This window comes from Papaver somniferum, chromosome 11, assembly GCF_003573695.1.
Source record: "Papaver somniferum cultivar HN1 chromosome 11, ASM357369v1, whole genome shotgun sequence".
Lineage (NCBI taxonomy): Eukaryota > Viridiplantae > Streptophyta > Magnoliopsida > Ranunculales > Papaveraceae > Papaver > Papaver somniferum.
The window spans coordinates 113,992,725-114,014,248 of record NC_039368.1 but is presented as its reverse complement, the minus strand read 5'-3'; the positions used below and the strand labels follow the sequence as shown (position 1 = coordinate 114,014,248).

Sequence of the window (21,524 nt, the reverse complement as noted above, 5' to 3'; positions counted from 1 at the left end):
ATGTGGTGTTTTGGTCATTATTTTCTAGCGCATTCTACTGGAAAAGTAGATAAACGTTGGGTTCTGTTGTTAGCGGACTTAGATAGAGTTGGGGAGTATGATTGGGGTCTAGCTTCGTAAGGTAATACCTATAAATATCTCGACGATTAGTCAACCAAGGGTTCGAATTTAGATGGCATGGTTATGGTACTTGAGTATTGGTACTATTACTACTTGCGCAACATGTGACCCTTGCTTTTTCTGACACCTGGAGGACATTATGATGTTTTCCCAAAGATTTGTCTCTTCAAGAAGATTAGGATTGCATCAAGGAAGATGGGACATCAAGGAGGCCAAAAGGACACTATGAAACACTAAGTCAAAAGTGCAAGAATACAAATTGACACTAGAACAAGTGAATCATGTATTTGGCAACCATGGACAGATAATGAGTATCATGTGGGAGACCAATATACTCATGCACTAAATATCTCCAAAAAGAGAGTTCTGTTTTTTTACTTTGAAAAACGCACAAAAGTTGGTTGTTACTTGGCAGAGAGATTTCAGAGGCAGATTAAATGTAAGATTGTTGTCCCAAAAAATCCTCCAAATTTGGATCAAATTGATGACAGAGATATTGTAGAGGTCACCGACTATTATGCAGTCACTGAGGGTCAATATAATACTTGGTGGAAGAACAAGACTGTTGGTCCTTATGTCACTGAGTCATACCATGCACAGAACATCGATGAGATAGCATTGGGTAGCTCAGCTGTTCCTCGCCGTTTGTTTACTAGTCATCCGCATCCTGACATTATGTCGCAAACATATACCTATGAGACACAGAATGGGTCCCAATCACAACTGCCGGAGATAGATTTCAGTTTACCATTTTCCTTCATAACCAAATATCTCTAAAGCGGTGTTATGATTGAACGGTGTTCCATGATCCGTTTCATATAAAGTCATAGCATCCTCGTGATTACCATTTGATGCCCTGAATGAAATGAAAAAAAACTTGCAATAACGCCTGGTGTTTGCTAACCGAGATTGTAGTTGTTTTTTGCATCTTCCATTAGCATTTCCATTAATTCTTACAAATTATTCAACAACTTGTTCCCAAAAGATGTTGGTTGTTTGAGACATGTTAATTTTGTGAAAACTTCTCACCAAGTCATTGTCTTCGGCAATTGAGAACGCAACCATGCTTGATTTTTGAATTGAGAATTTAGGAGAAGAAGAATGAGTAAAACTTCACAAGTTTGGGTTGGGGATTTCGAGTTCATGTGTTGAGTTTATATAGAGATATGAAGTGATCTGAGTTTGGGATGAAAATGTATCCGTTTGCCAGAGCGCTAAACCAAACAGCGTCCAGCGCTGAACGAAACCGCGCTTTTTAATTACAGCCACAAGATCAAAAGTGACCTTTTAATTCTGTATCTTATTTAAATCTGAAGGGCTTCTTTTGTTCTTGATAGACAGCAAATGCAGTACCGGTTTTGTGCGTAGCAAGAAATGTTGCCTGCAATGTTAGAGCTGGGTTTTTCAAGTACGATATAAAGCATTTATTTTATATGGTTCTTTATTGGATTATTGTTATCATCTTCAGTTTACCTCTTATTATCTGGTGCATTAAACATGACATATTTGGCAGAGAATTTGACGAAAATCTATTGAGAAAAATCTCTGAAATTTGCTATGAAGATGAAGTTGCAAATTTGCCTTATCCACCTGATGTTAGTGATTTTATGATGTTAGAGGTAAGCAAGTTGGCTGCATTTTATACTGGAACCAACAAAAGATTCGCAAATGTTAACATGTTAGTTCCCTATTTTGTCAGGATGCTGGTTTTATACCAAACGGCAACAGAGATGCCCCCATAACTGAGGGTATGCATGGTGCTGAAGTTGAACAGAGACTAAAGCAACCTGTGAGTTTGCATTGGTTTTTTTCATTAGTTTTGATTTGCACTTATCTGTTACTAAAAGAAAATTTGATGACCTTCATTTTAGAAATTAGTTGTCTTTGCTTCATTTTAGAAATTAGTAGTTTTGTTGATTCCGCTCATCCCGATTATGTTTGCCGCCTTCGTCGATCTCTTTATGGACTTAAACAAGCACCTCGGGCATGGTTTCAGCGTTTTGCACAATTTATTATTGGTTGCGGTTTTCGTGGAAGTGTTTGTGATCCCTCACTATTTGTTTATCACTCGGGTTCGGAAACTGCATACTTATTACATTGAGTTGATGAAACCGCTTCTACTGATGCCCTTCTAGGTCGTTTCATTGAGTTGATGAAACATGAATTTGCTATGACTGATCTTGGTGCGTTACACCAATTTCTGGGTATCACTGTGACCCGCTCAGATTCAGGATTGTTTCTGTCACAGTCTTCATATGCACAGGATATTATTGCTCGTGCATCGATGACGAACTGCAACCCAGTCGCTACTCCAGTTGATACACAACCGAAGCTCAGTACTACATCTGGCCCTGCACTCAAGGATCCAACATTATACCGAAGTCTGGCCGGAGCTCTTCAATACCTGACTTTCACCCGCCCCGACATTTCTTATGCCGTGCAGCAGGTTTGCTTATTTATGCATGACCCTAGGGAATCACATATGCAGGCTATTAAACGCATTCTCAGGTATCTTCAGGGCACTCTTGATCACGGTTTATTTCTGTCCGCTTCCACTGTTACTGGTTTGACTGCGTACTCTGATGCTGACTGGGCGGGTTTTCCGGATTCTCGTCGGTCGACCTCTGGCTACTGCATTTTTCTTGGAGACAACCTGATATCTTGGTCATCCAAACGACAAGCTACTGTATCTCGTTCTAGTGCGGAGGCCGAATACAGAGGAGTTGCCAATGCTGTTGCTGAGACTACTTGGTTACGCAATTTACTTCTCGAGCTTCACATCCCGTTACGACGTGCCACTATTGTCTACTGTGATAACATTAGTGCCATTTACATGGCTGGGGATCATGTCCAGCACCAACGCACTAAGCATGTGGAGATTGATATTCATTTTGTACGTGAGCGTGTACGTATCGGTGACATTCATGTCTTGCACATCCCTTCTGACAGTCAATATGCAGATATCTTCACCAAGGGCCTTCCTCGAGTATTGTTTGTTCGTTTCCGTTCTAGTCTTAATGTGTGCTCCTCTCCCGTTACGACTACGGGGGTGTAATAGACAATATATTATATTTGGAGATAATATATTTAGAGATATTTAGTTACCATAATATTCTGGGAGAATACCAGATTTTCTGTAATACTCAAACTCTATTTATATGAGTTTATGGAATAATAATAATTAAGGATTGATCAACATCCGACAGCACTTATTGTCGTTATTTAACCTCCAATAATGCCAATTAGCTTGTTTATATTTTAGGATGACAAGAAAATGGTGGATTCAGCAGCACCTTTTGTTGGTAATAATCATGATTTGAGGCCTCACATTTCGCAGCAACCAGTAACTGTCTCGCACGATGTTACCTGGCCGACGGCTCCGAGAACCCTTGTGCCACTACAGAGTAAAATGATTAACTTTGTTTTGGCTATTATGTTCTAGTGGTGTTTTTTTTTTCATCATGTGCTCACATCATGTTCTCCACATGCACTTTAGAGCCTGGTTTGATTGGAGTTTCTGTGAGACGAGAAGTCAATCCCTCAGAGTTAAACCCTGAGTCAGGGAGAAGAATCATCACCATGCCTCACGGACAGGATGTGCAGGAACTTGGGTTGGGTGACTCTTCAAATCTATCAAGACCACTTGTACAAGTAGCAGTACCATCACTCCAGGGTCGCGGAGGTTGGTTGGTGGAAGAGGACCCCAATGTGGGACCTAGTAACCAAACGTTAAGGCATCTTCAGGATGCTGATGCATCAAATCCTGACAAACAACAAGGTTATCATCGCAGTGTTGAGAATTCCTTACCCTCTGGCACTCTTCCTCCCCTACCTCAAGTAAAGAATGAACAGGTTTGTCTCCTATTTGTGCCTTGCTGACTACTGGAATTCACCTGTTAGTTTTGGCACTCACTCAAAGCCAGAGTTAATTATACAAGCCATACGGAACAAACCAGTTAGTTAAATTCTTTCTAATATGCAGGAGTTTTTGGGACATAAACGGCAGAAACTTAATGATCAACCGTCAAGCCAGTCTTTGCCGTCAGGTATGTAAAAAGTTTCACCAATTGACAATCAAAATGGTCTCTCTATTATATTTAACTGGCAAATAGTATACCCGCTCCATTTCGTGTCTCGCATTCATCAATATGCTGGCTTCTTGTTATACTCTTTTTCAGAACAAAATGGGATAAATTTGAATCAAGTGTCCATTACCACCAGATAAAATGAAGCTGGAAAAGTGTTTCCTCCCTCTATGTCTATAGGAGTGCTGCAAGAAATTGGTCGTAGGTGTGGCACTAAGGTATGTCATACGGATTAGACTTTGAACCCCACATATTTCTTAAATGTTTTTGTTTAATTTTGCTTTTTCCTGTGTAGGTTGAGTACAAATTCGATACAAGCACCGGTAAGGATCTGCAGCTTTTCGTTGAGGTAGGTTATCATTTTCCTTGCTTTCGGTCGGATGTTAGAGCTTTTCTATTTTGTAAGTTTGTTAGTATGGATGAACTGCTTATACTTTCTACTCTTGACTATAATCTGTATTGTTTCATGAATCTGATTCAGGTTTTGTTCGGTGGTGAGAAAATAGGTGTTGGCAAGGGAAAAACAAGGAAAGATGCTCAGCAACAGGCAGCTGAGAACGCTCTTCGCTGCTTGGCAGGTATATGCGCTGATTATCCGCTATGACCTGTTGGTTAAGGATATGGTTGTGTTGAGAAGATCTATTCAAGTGCTCTTTACGTCATTTTTTCCATTCTATAGCTAGTAATTTATGATATGGTAACAATGCAGATAAATATGTTGCACACATTGCACCTGAGTCTGGAGCTGTGCACAAAGATTCGGATAAACTCTCCCTCGTAAAGGAAAATGGATTCATATGGGATATTGTGGATCCAGCCAAGGATGAGTTGTCGAAGGAGGTGGCTTTGCGAAACTTGAGTACTTCGCGTTCACCTTTTATGGTGTAGCAACAAATCAGAATTAGTTTAAGCTAGATTAGAATAGTGATAATTTCACCTAAAGTGATTCAAGTTTTGATCATCATGTTCTTAAGCTTGTAATTTGGTCAAAGCTGTCATATCCTATTGGTCTGTAATAGTCAGGTGATTAGTTGTGATAATTTCTTTTTTTTTGCTCATATTTTTCTTTTTTTCTGGTCTTCTTTCTCTCAACCTCGTTTCATTCTTTAATACTATTACCAAGGAAAATTTGGTCAACGTCTTTGACCAAGCAAAACCTCAATTTTTGGTAGGAAATGGGCCTGGAATGGATGCTATTGGATTAAGCGGCCCGGGGTTAAGACGTTCAAAAGAACTGTTTTTTGGAGACCATGATTTTTTTGGGGACCATGATTCTATTTTGGGAAAGACATTGGAATTAATTTTAAGTCATCCCATATCTACATATTTATTTAATACCTAAACTACCCTCATATTAAATTTTAGGTTATGATTGGTGATTAATATGATTAATAATAATTAGTTACTTTATTACTAATAATTAGTTAATGATTAGTATGATTAGTAATAATTAGGTACTCTATTATAAAAAAAAAATAGTTAATGATTAGTATCATTAGTTGTCGGTTACCAAAATTGATTTTTTTTCTTGCGATCAAACCGAACTATATAGTTCCGGTGACAAAAAATTTAAGACTTTTTACGATTAAACCGAACTTTAACCTAAATTTATTACCAAGAACCGAACTTAATGATTAGTAATGATTAGTTACCACTAAGAAGTTCAGTTACAAAAATTTTAAAAATTTGCTTGCGATCAAATCTATAGTTTGGTTACAAAAAAATTTAAGACTTCTTACATCAAACTGAACTTAAAGTTCGGTTACCCAAATTTATTACCAAGAACCGAACTTAATGATTAGTAATAATTAGTATGATTAGTTACCAGTAAGAAGTTCGGTTACAAAAATTTTAAAAATTTCTTTGGGATCAAACCGAACTATATAGTTGAGTTACAAAAAAATATTTAAGATTTTTTACATCAAACCGAACTTAAAGTTTGGTTACCCAAATTTATTACCAAGAACCGAACTTAATGATTAGTATGATTAGTTACCAGTAAGAAGTTCGGTTACAAAAACTTTAAAAATTTCCTTGCGATCAAACCGAACTATATAGTTCGGTTACAAAAAAATTTAAGACTTCTTACATTACCCAAATTTATTACCAAGAACCGAACTTAAGAAGTTCGGTTACAAAAATTTAAAAATTTTCCTTGGGATCAAACCGAACTATGTAGTTGGGTTACAAAAAAAAATTTAAGATTTTTTATATCAAACGGAACTTAAAATTCGGTTACCCAAATTTATTACCAATAACCGAACTTAATGATTAGTAATGATTATTATGATTAGTAATGATTAGTTACCAGTAAGAAGTTCAGTTACAAAAAATTTCGGTTACAAAAAAATTGAAGATTTCTTACATCAAACCGAACTATATAGTTGGGTTACAAAAAAAAATTTAAGATTTTTTACATCAAACCTAACTTTACCCAAATTTATTACCAAGAACCGAACTTAATGATTAGTTCGGTTACAAAAATTTTAAAAATTTCCTTGCGATTAAAGCGAACTATATAGTTCGGTTACAAAATTTTTTAAGACTTCTTACATCAAACCGAACTCGTTACCCAAATTTATTACCAAGAACCGAACTTAATGATTAGTAATGATTACCAGTAAGAAGTTCGGTTACAAAAATTTTAAAAATTTCCTTGCGATCAAACCGAACTATACAAATTTTTTTTAAGACTTCTTACATCAAACCGAACTTAAAGTTCGGTTTCCCAAATTTATTACCAACAACCGAACTTAATGATTAGTAATGATTAGTTACCAGTAAGAAGTTTGGTTACAAATGTTTGAAATTTTTCTTTCCGATCAAACCGAACTATATAGTTCGGTTACAAAAAAGATTTAAAACCTTTTACAATCAAACAGAACTTAAAGTTTGGTTTCCCAAATTTATTACCAAGAACCGAATTTGATGATTAGTAATGATTAGTTACCAGTAAGAAGTTTGGTTACAAAAATTTGAAAATTTTCCTTTCGATCAAAACGAACTATATAGTTCAGTTACAAAAAAGATTTAAAACCTTTTACAATCAAACCGAACTTAAAGTTTGGTTTCCCAAATTTATTACCAAGAACCAAATTTAATGATTAGTATAATTAGTAATAGTTAGCTACCACTAAAAATTTTCCCTAAATTTTGACAACTTAATGATTCCTATGATTAGTGATGATAAGTTACCAAAAATTGAAAATTTTCTCTTATATGCATATATATGGTTATTAGGTTAGTTTTAAATTAAATTAGGTTAAGGATATGTTAATCATTTAAACACTTTAGGACACCCCTTATAACTATGGGGAAGGTGGCCTAATAAGACCATAGTCCCCACAAAAATACCATGGTCCCCAAAATATGGTTATTCAAAAATGGCAACCAAACAAAAGTCCTGTGTTCGGGGTATTATGTTATCTTTCAGTCACATGTAGCATTCAAGAGGGAACTGAATTTAGTTGCGAAGTATGATGTCCGAAAATTACATCTAAATTCAAAGGCAAGTTCATCATGCAATTCCAACTTGAGTAATGCTGCAACATCCAGGTATTGCGACACCTTCATCTCTTTGTGTTGTTCAATTGTGATAATTAATGAGATTACTTGACATTTTTTTTTTTGATAATTCACTCCAAAGTTGTGCAATTGTGGTGATAGAAGCTACTCTCTCTGGAAAGTTGATAGTATGTCTTGATAACGAGGACGTGAAAAGAGAGATAGAAGATGGACTTGACGAAAGTAATTCGTGGGTAAAGGGAAACGATGCAGTAGCCAAGCCAGCTGAACTATGGAATGAAGTAACTAACAGAAAAAGGTCTATGTCCAGATTGCAGAGCGCTAAAGCAATCATGAAAGAAATTTTACGCGTGGTTTTGCTAAACTGGACACCTACTTCTATTAGTTTTGAAGTCGTTTGCAGGGAAAGCAAATTACCCTTCAGATTTCCTCTCCCGTTTGGAAAACAGAGGAGGGAGGTGCACAGTAAGGAAAGCTGGAGATCCAGATTTCGAGATTCCCTTCCTCGAGTATCTCCTCAAACGAGATCGGGAAGGATATTATATCAAGTACGATGGTAATTACCCATGCGTGCGCTTTAAAGTCCTTAATAGTGCTGAGATGGTTACTGGGTTGTTTTTTTGCTCGGTAAAGATGATTTTGTAAATAAGGTAATACATTTTAATGTAAAATGCCCCTTAGAAATGTTTTCCACAAAAAATGGTAGAAAACCCTATTCCATATGCTATATAATATAAGTCTGTTTTTAGGTATACCCAATAATTTTTAGGTATACTAAAATCTTGTCCCATCTTGGGTGACCTTATAAGGGGTAACCTATGGGTAGTTCAATTACTTATATACCTTTAATACAAAAATCTAAATTCAGTTTTCTAAAAAATCAAAATCAGTTTCCCTTAACATCTCTTCTTCTTCCTCCTCCTCTTCTTCCCTTAACTCCCGTGAAAAAAAAAATCATCACCGTGATTAATTATCGATTCGCAAAAATTTGATCGTCGATTAAATTCAACTACATAATGACTCGGACAAAGAAAAGCAGGGACTAGGCAAACCAAATCGTCTTATAATCCATCAATTGAAAAAGAAGAACCAATTGAAGATGAAGGTGTAGAAACTGAAAATCAACCACCAATTGAACCAGAAATTGAACCAACTGCATCTCCAACTCCGGAAATGAGGATAAGAAAGTAAGTTTTACAAACCAATCTCCTATTTGCTGTTTTTCATCGATTAAATGACGATTACGGTGTTAGGTTCGGCTCAAAAGTGAGTTGCGTGTTTAGCCGAACTGTTCTTTACAAAAGCTTCATGTAAGTGTATATGAACAGTTCGACATGAAATTTCAAGTCGAACCTAATCACAGATAAAGATGCATAGGGGTTCGGCATATTCGATAATCATAATATGTGTCGAATCTTCCAGATCACACAGGACTAGGTTCGGCTCAAAATTGAGTTGCGTGTTTAGCCGAACTGTTCTTCACAAAAGCTTGTTGTAAGTGTATATGAACAGTTCGGCATGAAATTTCAAGCCGAACCTAGTCACAGATAAAGATGCATAGGGGTTCGGCGTATTCGATAATCATAATATGTGCCGAACCTCGCATAATTTTTCTTCCAGATCACACAGGACTAGGTTCGGCTTATTATGACATTTTTAAACAAGTCGAACTAGTTGGTTCGGCTCATAATAATAACACTTTCAGCTTGCCGAACCGTTCATTAGTTGAAGTACACGAAATACCCTTTTCATTCATGAATGGAAAGAATAAGCTGTATGAGATGCCCTTCATTATTTTGGTTGTGCAGAATATACCCTTTTCATTCATGAACGAAAAGGTTCGGCTCATACAATTTTCATTATATAAGCCGAACCATTAACATTTTTTATTCCAGAACTCTCAGGAATAGGTTCGTCTTATACGATATTCTAAATATGTGCCGAACAATCAACAAATTTTGTACGAATCGATTTTTAAAGGTATGTTCGGCGCATACCTAAACAATTTCAGCTAGTCGAACTGTTCATCAAGGGATCGGTTCGGCTCATAGATGTAAGACGAACTGTTCATCACCTTGAGTTTGAGTTTGAGTTTGTGTAAAATCATTCTCATAATCTAAGAAATCAGCCATTTGGGAATCATTGTTGTAGTTGATATGTATTTTCCTAGGTTTTTTGTATGAAGAATGATCCTCCTCATCCTTCTATGATTCAAGAAAATTTTTTTCTCACTTTTTCCTTCTCCTTCTCTCCTTCTCAATAATTTTTTTTTCCTCCATTGAATCTAAAAATTATCTTAATCACTAAACAAAAATTTAATCACTAATCCAGATTATTAACACTAATACATAAAGGGCCGATTTATCATTATAAAAAAAATTGGTTAAGGGGCTTTCTGATTTTTTTATTTGACATCCCTTTTTTGTCTTCACTTGGTATGCCTAGAAAGAAAGTGGTATGCCTAAAAACAACCTTCATATAATAGGAACCGTTTTTTGGGGGCCATGGCTTTTTTTGCGGGACCATGGTTCTATTTTGGGTAAAGACATTGAAGTAATTATAGGTCACCCCATATCTAGTTATTTATTTAATACCTAATCTACCCTTCTAATTAATTTAGGTTATGATTAGTAAAAATAATTTAGTTAAAAACAATTGATGAGATCAAATTAAAAGATGGGTTTATTATTAGTTGAGTAAATTATTATGAGTAAAATTTTTGTGAGATTAGAGTTAGATAAGATGAAGGAGAAAAACATGGAAAATAAAAAAAAATTCCAATTCACCCCATTTGAGTATTCAAGTGATGAATCTGATTCTTCATCTCCATCCTCTCATAGTATATTTGTTTGATTGGTAAAAATTCCCTAAAAATGTAAGATTTGGAACTGGATTTTGAACAGTTCGGTTAGTTTATATGAAGACAAGTAACAGAACTCATCTGAAGGTGTAGTTCGGTTTCCTTGTGAGGATGAACAAGTAACCGAACTCATCTGAAGGTGATGTTCGGTTTCCTTGTGAGATGAAAAAGTAACCGAACTAGTTTGAAGATGTAGTTCGGTTACTTGATCCAAACACGCAGGTTACCGAACTCCATATCAATGGAAGTTCTGGCATGCGGCGTTATGTTCGGTTGGTTCACAACTAACCGAACTTTACGTACAAATTAATTTGATATAAGTGTATAAGGTTCGGTTGGATCGCAAACTGCATGCTTCTGCGATCCAACTGAACTCAGATTAGTAAGTTCGGTTGTTTCTTAAACTTGAATTTAGAGCATAGCCAACCGAACCTAACAAGCAAAAAAAATTCTGAAGTTCCAGTGTCTAGTTCGGTTGTTGCGATAAAATTTACATGTTACCGAACTTTCTTCCTTTTGTTTGTTCGGTTACTTACCAAATTACTTAACAAACCGAACCTGACATTTGTAAACAAGAGTTGTTCAGATTCTATGGCCCCAACAACATATTTCAATGTAGCCATTTTTCTTCACCTGAAAAACCTTGTTTACAAAGACGGGTTTTTGCGTGTGCCATTCACACGCGTGCCCCAACAACAGTTCGGTTACCTGACATTTTTTGACAGTTAACCGAACCTTCTCCTGGATGTTTTAGCATGTTTTCATTCTTTCTATGTTTTTAACCCTACAGTTCGGTTACATGGAGTTTTTAAAATGTTTACGATCGAACCGAACTCATAGTTCAGAATTCGATTATAAGACTAATAAAACTAATGGGAAAAGTGGTAAGGTTCGGTTACATCCTCAAAATTTCTTTCTATTTTTTTAACCCTACAGTTCGGTTACATGGAAATTTTACAATTTCTTTGCGAAACAACCAACTCTACAGTTCGGTAACTAAGTTCTGAATCACATAGAACCGAACTGTTCTTCGTGTTCTTCAGTTCAGTGAGTTCGGTTAGGAATCTAGGGAAAATAGAAAACACGTTCTAACCGAACTCAACACTGTAACTACCATTTCAAGCATATTTTGATGATTTCTATTCAATTGAATCGATGAAAATCAAATTAAAATGAATGGGTTTTTAGATAAACAACCAAATTTGAGGAAGACGAGTTTATGCCCCTTCGAAAGCAACCTTATCATCGGTTCATATTAATTTGAGGAAGACGAGTTTGAAATGAAGAAGAATAAGAAGAGAGGAAGAGGAAGACGAGTAGGGAATGGGTGAGGCAGTTTTTTTTTTAGATTAGGGTTAATGTATCGCGGTTAGGGTTAGTATTAGGGTTAACGTTAATTAGGGTAAGAGCAAATTAGTAAATTTTCTAAGTATGATTATTGTTAGGACATCCCTTATCATTGTAGGATAGGTGGTATAATAAGACCATGGTCCCCAAAAAATGGTTCTATAATAGCCCCACCATAGAACTAGAAAGCCCAATGAACAAACATTATCCCCACTGATATACAAAAGCCCAAAATACACTCAAGCCCAACCAGTCAATATCATTTCAAACCCTAAAAACAGGAACCCCAGAAAGATAGCTACAATGACCACCACCATTGTTTGTCACGGCGTCGCCTCTGTTGCAGTCGTTGCCGCTTCACAAGCCATGAAACCCACCGAACAAAAGCAAACATTAGCAAGCGCGTCCAATTGAAGATTGATAGATAACATACCAGAAATAAAGTTAATCAACCCCTCAAACACATAGCATATCCAAAATCTGAGTGAAACTCCACCACAACAGACAATAATAATTGGTTTCTTAATTGGACTTCTGAACTTGTAGTAAAAACAGACTGTTGAGGAGAAGATCTGGTCGTTCACCGAAAAACGCCCAAGTTTTTATTCTCCCCAAACATATGTACGACTTACCCAAGCACACAAGAAGAAACCCCCAATATCATTAGACCCAAACATGGGGAAAAAAACAAGATTTCCACACAAATAGACTAAAGATAACTGATTTCTGCAAAAGACCTCTATCATCACCACTGTAAAACAATTTCAGGGTTTGAAAATTCAAAAAAGGCAAAAGAGAATAGGATCTAAAGCTCATGATAACGGTACCAACAAGATTAAATCTTACAGAAAACTGTAAGCCCACAACAAATTAAAGTAAGGAGATGAAATCCCAGCTCGGATTTGGTCGGAAAAGGACCAAATCCGAGCGAAAAGCGGCTAGGGATTGGAAGGGTGCTTTTACTGGAAGATGGGAGCAGAGAGAGGAATATAAAAACAAGGTTTAGCTTCACTTACCTTGCCTTGACCTATTAGCTTCGCGAGTGAAGGATATTACTATGTTACAGACTCGCGAAGTTAACAGGTCAAGGGAAGGCAAGTGAAGCTAAACCCTGGTTTTTACGGGAAGTTGAAAATAGTGATGTGATGGTTACTGGTATTTGGAAGCCTGATTGTGTACGTGACCTGTTGAATTTAAGAGGAAAAAAAGTTAACAGTTCATATATTATGGGATCCGAAGACTCAACTGTTGATGAGTTGTTAACATTATCTATTGGATTTAAAGAAATGTCTGCTGAAGAAATGGAATATGGAAGAGGTGGTTTAAGCGGTGGATTAAAATCTTATGGTGGTGGTGGTGGAGGGGATTATCCCAGGAGAGGTGGTGGTAGGAGATATGATGATGAAAGCAGAGGACCACCACCCAGGGTTTCTGATAATTTGGTTATGGGTAAAATACCATTAACTACTTCTAGGACTAGTAGTTTTGGTTGTGGTTTTGGGAGGGATTCCAGTGAGAGAACTAGAATGTCGCTTAGTCCACCTAGCGTTATGGAAGGTTGTGATTTCAATGAAATTTTTTATTTAAATTTAGTGGATGGGTGTTGAATGTTTCAGGGTTGTCGATTTCACGGATCAGATGCCACCGTTACAGTCTGCCAGGTCCGATGACTCGAGACATATGGAGCCAAGGGGAAGGTATAGGTCGGAAGTAAGCTATATCCTGCTTGAAAGATGATTAAAATTGATGCTATAAAGATGATTACTCTTACCAGTTCCGTGTCATGATGCTAAAATTTCTGTTATGTTATTATTGGCAGGTCCAAATGAGGGGATAGGTTGTAAAAGAGGTTGGTTGTATGAATTCTGCTTGAAAGGATGTTGTTTACTCTCAGCAGTAGAACGAGAGGCTCCATTGTGGTGGAGTTTGTAGGAGTTTCATTAACTGGGTTACTCCCAATCTGATTCACAGTTTCCCCAAGTTGTCCTTCAGCTTCCATATCTTCAATATTACTCATAATGTTATTGTTTGAACTATTTTTGAAATTGCCAGGAATAACGTAACCAGAGGAATGAAAACATTATTCTTAGTGAACAGTTGACCTAGAAATACAACATTGAGATTTCTATCACCCTTCATACTTTCAAAAAAGTGAATGGTATCTTGAATAACATCTATAACATCTTTTTTTTCTTTGCACTTATTGTTATCATGCCTTAACACCAGACAATCTCTAAAAAATTTGGATGTCTGTTTTTCATAATAAACTTGACCCATTTGGTAGCTCCAGCAGCAGTGACAGCCAAAACCCCTCTCCTTATTGCAGTATGAAGGTTATATTAACACAGACCTTGAAATATTCTCCAGCCTTGGAAATAACCAGATTTAGGTTCAGTGGCAACTACTTCTCCTAGCATTGCTCCCATATCCTTGATGCATCTTTGATTCATATGTTCAGGTAGTAAACCTTGAAGTGGGATCCAAAAAATATGGTTATCCCAAGTATTTTCAATCATAAACCTTGACTGTAATATCATAGTAATCCACTACAAGATGACCATCAAAAGACCATGTTCTTTCACTAGAAATCGATTCCATGAGTTTGAGATCTTTTCTAAAGTTGAAAATGACAAAGTTTTGATCAATGTCCATCACACTAACAGCTCCAGGAGCCACGAATGGCCATGTGACCTTCTCAATAGTCTTGCTGGGGGTCTTTATAAAGTTAATGTAATTTATCCTGAAGTGAAACTGAATGATTCTCCTGCTTACATGTGTGTGTCATTGGATGTTTGGCATGGTAGGCTTGATCATGTAAATTACAAATCAATGCATAAACTGGCTAGCGTAGGCTGCATATCCAAATTCACTTTAGATAAAAGTCATAAGTGTGAGATTATCGTAGAATATAAGCATGCTAATAAATCATTCAGTAAGAATGTCCAGAGAAACATGAAACCCTTAGAGTTAATCCATTCAGACCTAGTTGACATGAAGTCAGTTCAAACTAGAGGTGGTAAGAAATGGTTTGTTACCTTTATATATATGATTGCACGAGGTACTGTCATGTTTATTTTCTTAGAGGGAAGGACGATGCCTTAGAAGCCTTTAAGATATATAAATGTGAAGTTGAAAACCAATTGAATGCTACCATTAAAAATATTAGGTATGACCGTGGTGGTGAGTATGAAATTCCTGTAGGAAATTTCTGCGAAGAACATGGCATAATACATGAAAGTACATTCCCTTTGTCACCTCAATCCAATGATGTAGCTTAACGTAAGAACCGTACCCTTAAGGATATGATGAATGCCATGTTCATTAGTTCAGGATTGCCTTCGAACTTGTGGGGGGAGGCCATCCTCTCAGCCAATTACATCCTGAACAGAGTACCCTTTAAAGGATCAGATAAAACTCCATATGAGTTATGGAAAGGTAGACAACCATATTATGCTTACTTCAAAGTGTGGGGGTGCTTGGCAAAGGTGGTCATCCATCCTCCTAATACAAATAAGATAAGACCCAAAACCGTTGATTGTGTTTTTATGGGGTATCCTGAGCATACTAGTGCTTATAGGTTTATGGTTGTGAAATCTGAAATTTCTGACATAGGGTTGAATATTATCACGGAGTCTAGGGATGTCGAGTTCTTTGAGAATGTCTTTCATATGAAAAGTGATTCTCGAAAGAGATGTTTAGGTGATCCCCTAGAATTGTTATTAACCACTCAGTCATTACCTTTAGAGGAATATGAACTAGAAAATGAACCTATAAGAGGTAAAAGGGTTAAAAATAAGAAAACTTATCCTGGTTGCATTACATACCTAGACGAATCTGATTCTCAGAATAAATAAGCCATGACTTGTCCTAAAGCTCCATGGTGGAAAGAAGCTTCAATTAGTGAAATGGATTTCATTCGAGAAAACGATACTTTTGAACTTGTAGATTTACCTCTAGGGTCTAAGGCCATAGGTTGTAAATGGAATTTCAAGAGAAAACATAATATAAATGGAACTATTGAAAAATAAAAGGCTATGTTGGTAGCGAAAGGCTATGAACATATATAAGGTATAGATTTCTTTGATACATATTCACCAGTGAGTAGAATTAACTCCATTAGGATGTTAATTGATATAGCTTCTGTCCATAACCTAGAGATACATCAAATGGATGTAAAGACAGCGTTTCTGAATGGTGAATTAGATGAAGAAATTTATATGTAATAAATTGAAGGCTTTGTAGTTAAAGGTTGTGAAAATAAAGTTTGTAAACTCAAGAAATCTTTGTATGGATTAAAACAAGAACCTAAACAGTGGCATGAGAAATTTGATCATGTGATGATTTCTAGTGGTTTTAGAATTAATGAATCTGATAAGTGTGTTTATACTAAACTTGTCAAGGATGCCTGTGTGATTGTTTGCTTGTATGTGATGATATGCTTATACTAGGTACAAACATGGATGTTATTAATACCACTAAGAAACTGTTGAATGAGAACTTTAACATGAAAGTCTTAGTCCCCGTTGATGTCATATTAGGGATGAAGATTAGAAAAAAAATTTAATGGCTATAGTCTGAGTCAGTCTCATTATGTTGAATCCATACTTAAGAAATATAATCAATTTGACTGTAAACTTGTTTGTATTCCGTTTTTCATCTCATGAAGAATAAGGGTGTAAGAGTTAACCAACTTGAATACTCGAGAGTCATAGGAAGTCTGATGTACTTGATGAATTGTACGAGACCAGAGATTTCTTATGTTGTGAGTAGGTTAAGCAGGTATACTTGTAATCCAAGTCAGAAACATTGGGATGCACTTATTAGAGTGTTAAAGTACTTGAAGTACACAATGACCTTTTGTTTGAATTACGAAGGGTATCCGTCCATCCTTGAGGGATTTTGCGATGCAAACTAGATAGCAGACTCAGAGGAGTCTAAGTCTACGAGTGGATATGTACTCACTCTAGCAGGTGCGTCTGTATCTTGGAAGAGTTCCAAACAGACATGTATAGATCGCTCAAATATGGATTCGGATTTTATTGCATTAGATAAAGCAGGAGGGGAGGTCGAATGGCTAAGAAAAATTTTAGAAGATATTCCTCTCTGGCATAGGCATGTGCCAGCTATATCTATACATTGTGATAGCAAATCTGCGATAGGTAGAGCTAAGAATAGCTTCTACAATGGAAAGTATATACATATGCGTAGAAGACATGATTCTTTGAAAATACTAATCTCAATAGGATTTATTTTCATAGATTGGACAAGGTCCAATGAGAATATCGCAGACCCTTTGACGAAAGGTTTGTCCAAGGAGATAGTTAGTAAAGCATCGAAGGGGATGGGGCTTAGGCTCAAGTAATTAAACTCGCCATGAAGGATACTCAACCTTGCTGACTGGAGATCCCAAGAACAAGGTTTCGAATGAGAAAACTAATTTGTGGTTGGTAAAGGTAAACACTATCAGAGAATTTCACTCTCTGTCCCTTCCCTATGGGGTTGATGTGATAGTTTGACTGCATGTGGAGGATGACTTTTAATCAAGTCATAATGAGTTCTATAGTTTCGATTTAAGATTGAAGTGGGTGTAGCAGTAAAAACTCTTGATGGAACTCATCTATCTGAATGAAGAAGTGGGTCGCTTCCTATGAGAATGGATCTGATTCTCTAGAGCATTCTGAGAAAAAGGATATGTCCAGGGCCAAAATGACATAAACTTAGCAACACTTGGAGTATATCATGCGTGGATACTATCGCGAATTGAACCAAACGCTAGCAGTTAAAGACATTGCGTTCAATGTCTAGCAGTTAGTTCTGGTAACTTCTCACTAAGTAAGGTTCAAGACCTCATGGACACCTTTGCCTAAATGGTATTTTCCGTACTCTTGAGTTTTCGTTTTTTACTGAGATTTCATTCATGTGGGGGATTGTTGGAGGAAATGAGTTATTTAATAAATGATTTTTTGGTCTTGGTGTGGTTTGATCTCATTACCTAAGGTTCTAAGGATACCCACTCATTTTTGAGTGAATGAAATGGAATATTTAGTCCCACATTGTGGAAAACTAACCACTATATAACCATGTGCTGATGGATATATTGTAAAATAATGTGGGTGGAGCGGGTGGAGTGAAAAATACATGTTTCAACCCATGCATATGCGCGTATACCATGGACCAAGTTCCTCTTATACTCGTATTTTTTTTGGCGAATTTTTCTTTAGAAAATTAATTCCAAAAATATTTTCTTAAGAGTTTTATTTATGGGAAATTCATTTTACGTGTTTTACTTGTTTTTGAAGAAAACCAAAACCTAACTTAATTTGCAAGTATCTTTTCCTATGAATACAACTCGTAATTTTGTTTACAACAATACAAGAAGCGACCATCTTTAGGTCTATTTTTATTCTTGTTGTTATTTTTTGTGCGGCGTTTTACTTCCATCCCTGTTGTTGAGTTCAAGAGTGGGTAACTTGTGTTGTGCTAACTCAAGTTATATCAGGCAGTCTTATCCTAGACACATCTTCGTTCTGAGGGGTTTAGCATTACTCATCTCGAGTATACCCGCGAACTAATGTGTTAAGGACAACTTGTTGAACCTGTGATTCTCCCCTCGTCAAGTTATTTCGGTAGAGTTGTTTCGGATTAGTTATTTATATCTTACTTTTGATACATCTAACGTGTTGTTCATTGTTGAAAGATTCCAACAATCTTAACACATTATTATTTCTTGTAACAATGGGAAAGAACGACATTGAAATACCACAGAAGTTTAACGGAAAGGATTTCAAGAGATGGCAATCCAAGATGTAGTTTTATCTAAGACATCATCAACGGGATTATATACTTGTTCCACATGATGAATTGATGAATTTTGAAGCTTTAACTGAGGAGGAGCTCGAGTTTAACAAGAGGTGTAATTTCTGGAAAAAAATCATATCATGAATGGTTTGGAATATGCGATGTATGATTTTTACAACGTTAAAGAAAACTTCAGTGCTTATGATTTGTGGACTGCGTTAGAAGCAAAGTATCAAGCGGAGTTTGTAGGGAGCAAGAAATTTCTGGTGGCGAAGTTTATGACTTCAAGATGACGAATGATAAGCCTGTTGTTGATCAATTCCTCGAACTTCAACAAATCATTAATGAGATTCTTGCTGAAGGTATGGTCATTGATGAGACGTTTCAAGTATATGTGGTAATTGAGAATTTACCGTCTTCTTGGTCGGAGTATAAGAGAAAGCTAAGACATGAAACTGGAGAGATCAACATGGTTGAATTGGGAAAGAAGATTCAAGTGGAAGAATTTTTGTGCTTTAAGGATAACAACGTGTCTTGTTCAGGGGATATGAGTAACAAAGCTCATATGACTGAACACAAATCTTCCAAAGTTGGAAAAGGTGAAAGTAACAATCATAACTCTAAGCGTGGTCCTTCTAAGAAAGGTATGTTTCGAAAACCAGAGTCTAGCATTACTAAAATTAAGGGTGCTTGTTATGCGTGTGGAATTACTGGACATATGGCAGTTCACTGTACTTATCGTAAGGACAAGAAGGATAATGCTAACTTGGTTGAAAAGAAAAAGGAAGACTTTTACGTTGTAGTGTCTGAAGTTAATTTGGTGATCAATGTGATGGACTAGTGGGTAGAATCTGGAGTTACCAAGCATGTTTGTGGGAACAGAGACATGTTCACCTCCTACCATAGGGTAGGGGAAGGCGAGAAACTCTATATGGGTAACTCATATGCATCAGAGGTTGCGGGAAAAGGAAAGGTCGGTCTGAAGCTCACATCTAGCAAGACTCCCACATTGAATGAAATTCTTCATGTTCCAGACATCTGCAAAAATCTTGTTTCTTGTTCTATTTTAGATGATAAGGGTTTTAAAGTTTCAATTGAGTCTGCAAAACTTATAGTAACTAAGGGAAATGATTATGTGGGTAAGGGTTATAAGACTGGGGGTCTTTATAAACTTAATGTAATCTGTCCTGAAGTGAAATTGAATAATTCTTCTGCTTACATTTGTGTGTCGTTGGATGTTTGGCATGGTAGACTTGATCATGTAAATTACAAATCAATGCATAAACTGGCAAGCGTAGGCTGCATACCTAAATTCACTTTAGATAAAATTCATAAGTGTGAGATTATCGTAGAATATAAGCATGCTAATAAATCATTCAGTAAGAATGTCCAGAGAAACATGAAACCCTTAGAGTTAATCCATTCAGACCTAGTTGACATGAAGTCGGTTCGAACTAGAGGTGGTAAGAAATGATTTGTTACCTTTATAGATGATTGTACGAGGTACTGTCATGTTTATTTTATTAGAGGCAAGGATGATGCCTTAGAAGCCTTTAATATATATAAACGTGAAGTTGAAAACCAATTGAATGCTACCATTAAAAATATTAGGTCTGGCCATGGTGGTGAGTATGAAATTCTTGTAGGAAATTTCTCCGAAGAACATGGCATAATACATGAAACTATGGCCCCTTAATCACCTCAATCAAATGATTTATCTGAACGTAAGAACCATACCCTTAAGGATATGATGAATGCCATGTTGATTAGTTCCGGATTATCTTCGAACTTTGGGGGGGGGGGGGGGGGGGGGCTATCCTCTAAGACAATTATATCCTGAACAGAGTTATATAGTTTTAATTAAGTATTAATGAGTTATATAGTTTCAATTTAAGATTGAAGCGGGGTGTAGCAGTATACACTCCTGATGGAATTCACCTATCTGAATGAGGAAGTGGGTCGCTTCCTATTAGAATGGAACCGATTCTCTAGAGCATTTTGAGAAACAGGATATGTCCAGGGCCAAAATAGACAAAACGACACTAACTCAACAACACTTGGAGGATATCATGCGTGGATACTATCGCGAATTTCACCAAACACTAGCAATTCAAGACATTGCGTTCACTGTCTAGCAAGTAGTTCCGATAACTTCTCACTAAGCAAGGTTCAAAACCTCATGGACACCTTTTCCTAAATGGTATTTTCCGTACTCTGATTTTTCGTTTTTTAATGAGATTTCATTCATGTGGGTGATTGTTAGAGGAAATGAGTTATTTAATAAATGATTTTTTGGTCTTGTTGTGGTTTGATCTCATGACCTAAGGGTCTAAGGATACTCACTCATTTGTGAGTGAATGAAATGGAACTTTTAGTCCCACATTGTGGAAAACTAAAGAGGTGCTCCACTATATAACCATGTGCTCATGGATATATTGTAAAACTATGCGGATGGAGTTTATGGTTGCGAAAAATACATGTTTCGACCCATGCATATGCGCGTATACCATGCACCAAGTTCCTCTTCTACTCGTATTTGTTTTTGGCAAATTTTTCTTTAGGAAATTAATTCCAAAAATATTTTCTTAAGAGTTTTATTTATGGGAAATTCCATTTACGTGTTTTACTTGTTTTTGAAGAAAACCAAAACCTAACTTGATTTGCAAGTCTTTTCCTATAAATACAACTGGTAATTCTGTGTACAACTTGATTTGCAAGTATTTTTGATACATCTAACTTGTTGTTCATTGTTGCAAAATTCCATCGTTACACACTACATGGTCCCCACC

The 21,524-nt window shown here is 36.5% G+C and overlaps 1 protein-coding gene and 1 long non-coding RNA gene across 2 annotated transcripts; both read left to right on the top strand.

Annotated features, from left to right (window-relative positions):
- Window positions 1-1,730: 1,730 nt before the first annotated feature.
- LOC113324955 (RNA polymerase II C-terminal domain phosphatase-like 1) lies at window positions 1,731-3,872 on the top strand. Its single transcript, XM_026573224.1, has 5 exons — window positions 1,731-1,739; window positions 1,820-1,909; window positions 3,383-3,524; window positions 3,617-3,802; window positions 3,865-3,872. Exons 1-5 carry the CDS (start codon window positions 1,731-1,733, stop codon window positions 3,870-3,872), a joined length of 435 nt encoding a protein of 144 aa, XP_026429009.1.
- Window positions 3,873-3,903: 31 nt separating this feature from the next.
- LOC113321577 lies at window positions 3,904-4,529 on the top strand. Its single transcript, XR_003346766.1, has 4 exons — window positions 3,904-3,972; window positions 4,103-4,166; window positions 4,299-4,423; window positions 4,501-4,529. It is a non-coding gene; the product is annotated as an uncharacterized LOC113321577 (long non-coding RNA).
- Window positions 4,530-21,524: the final 16,995 nt, after the last annotated feature.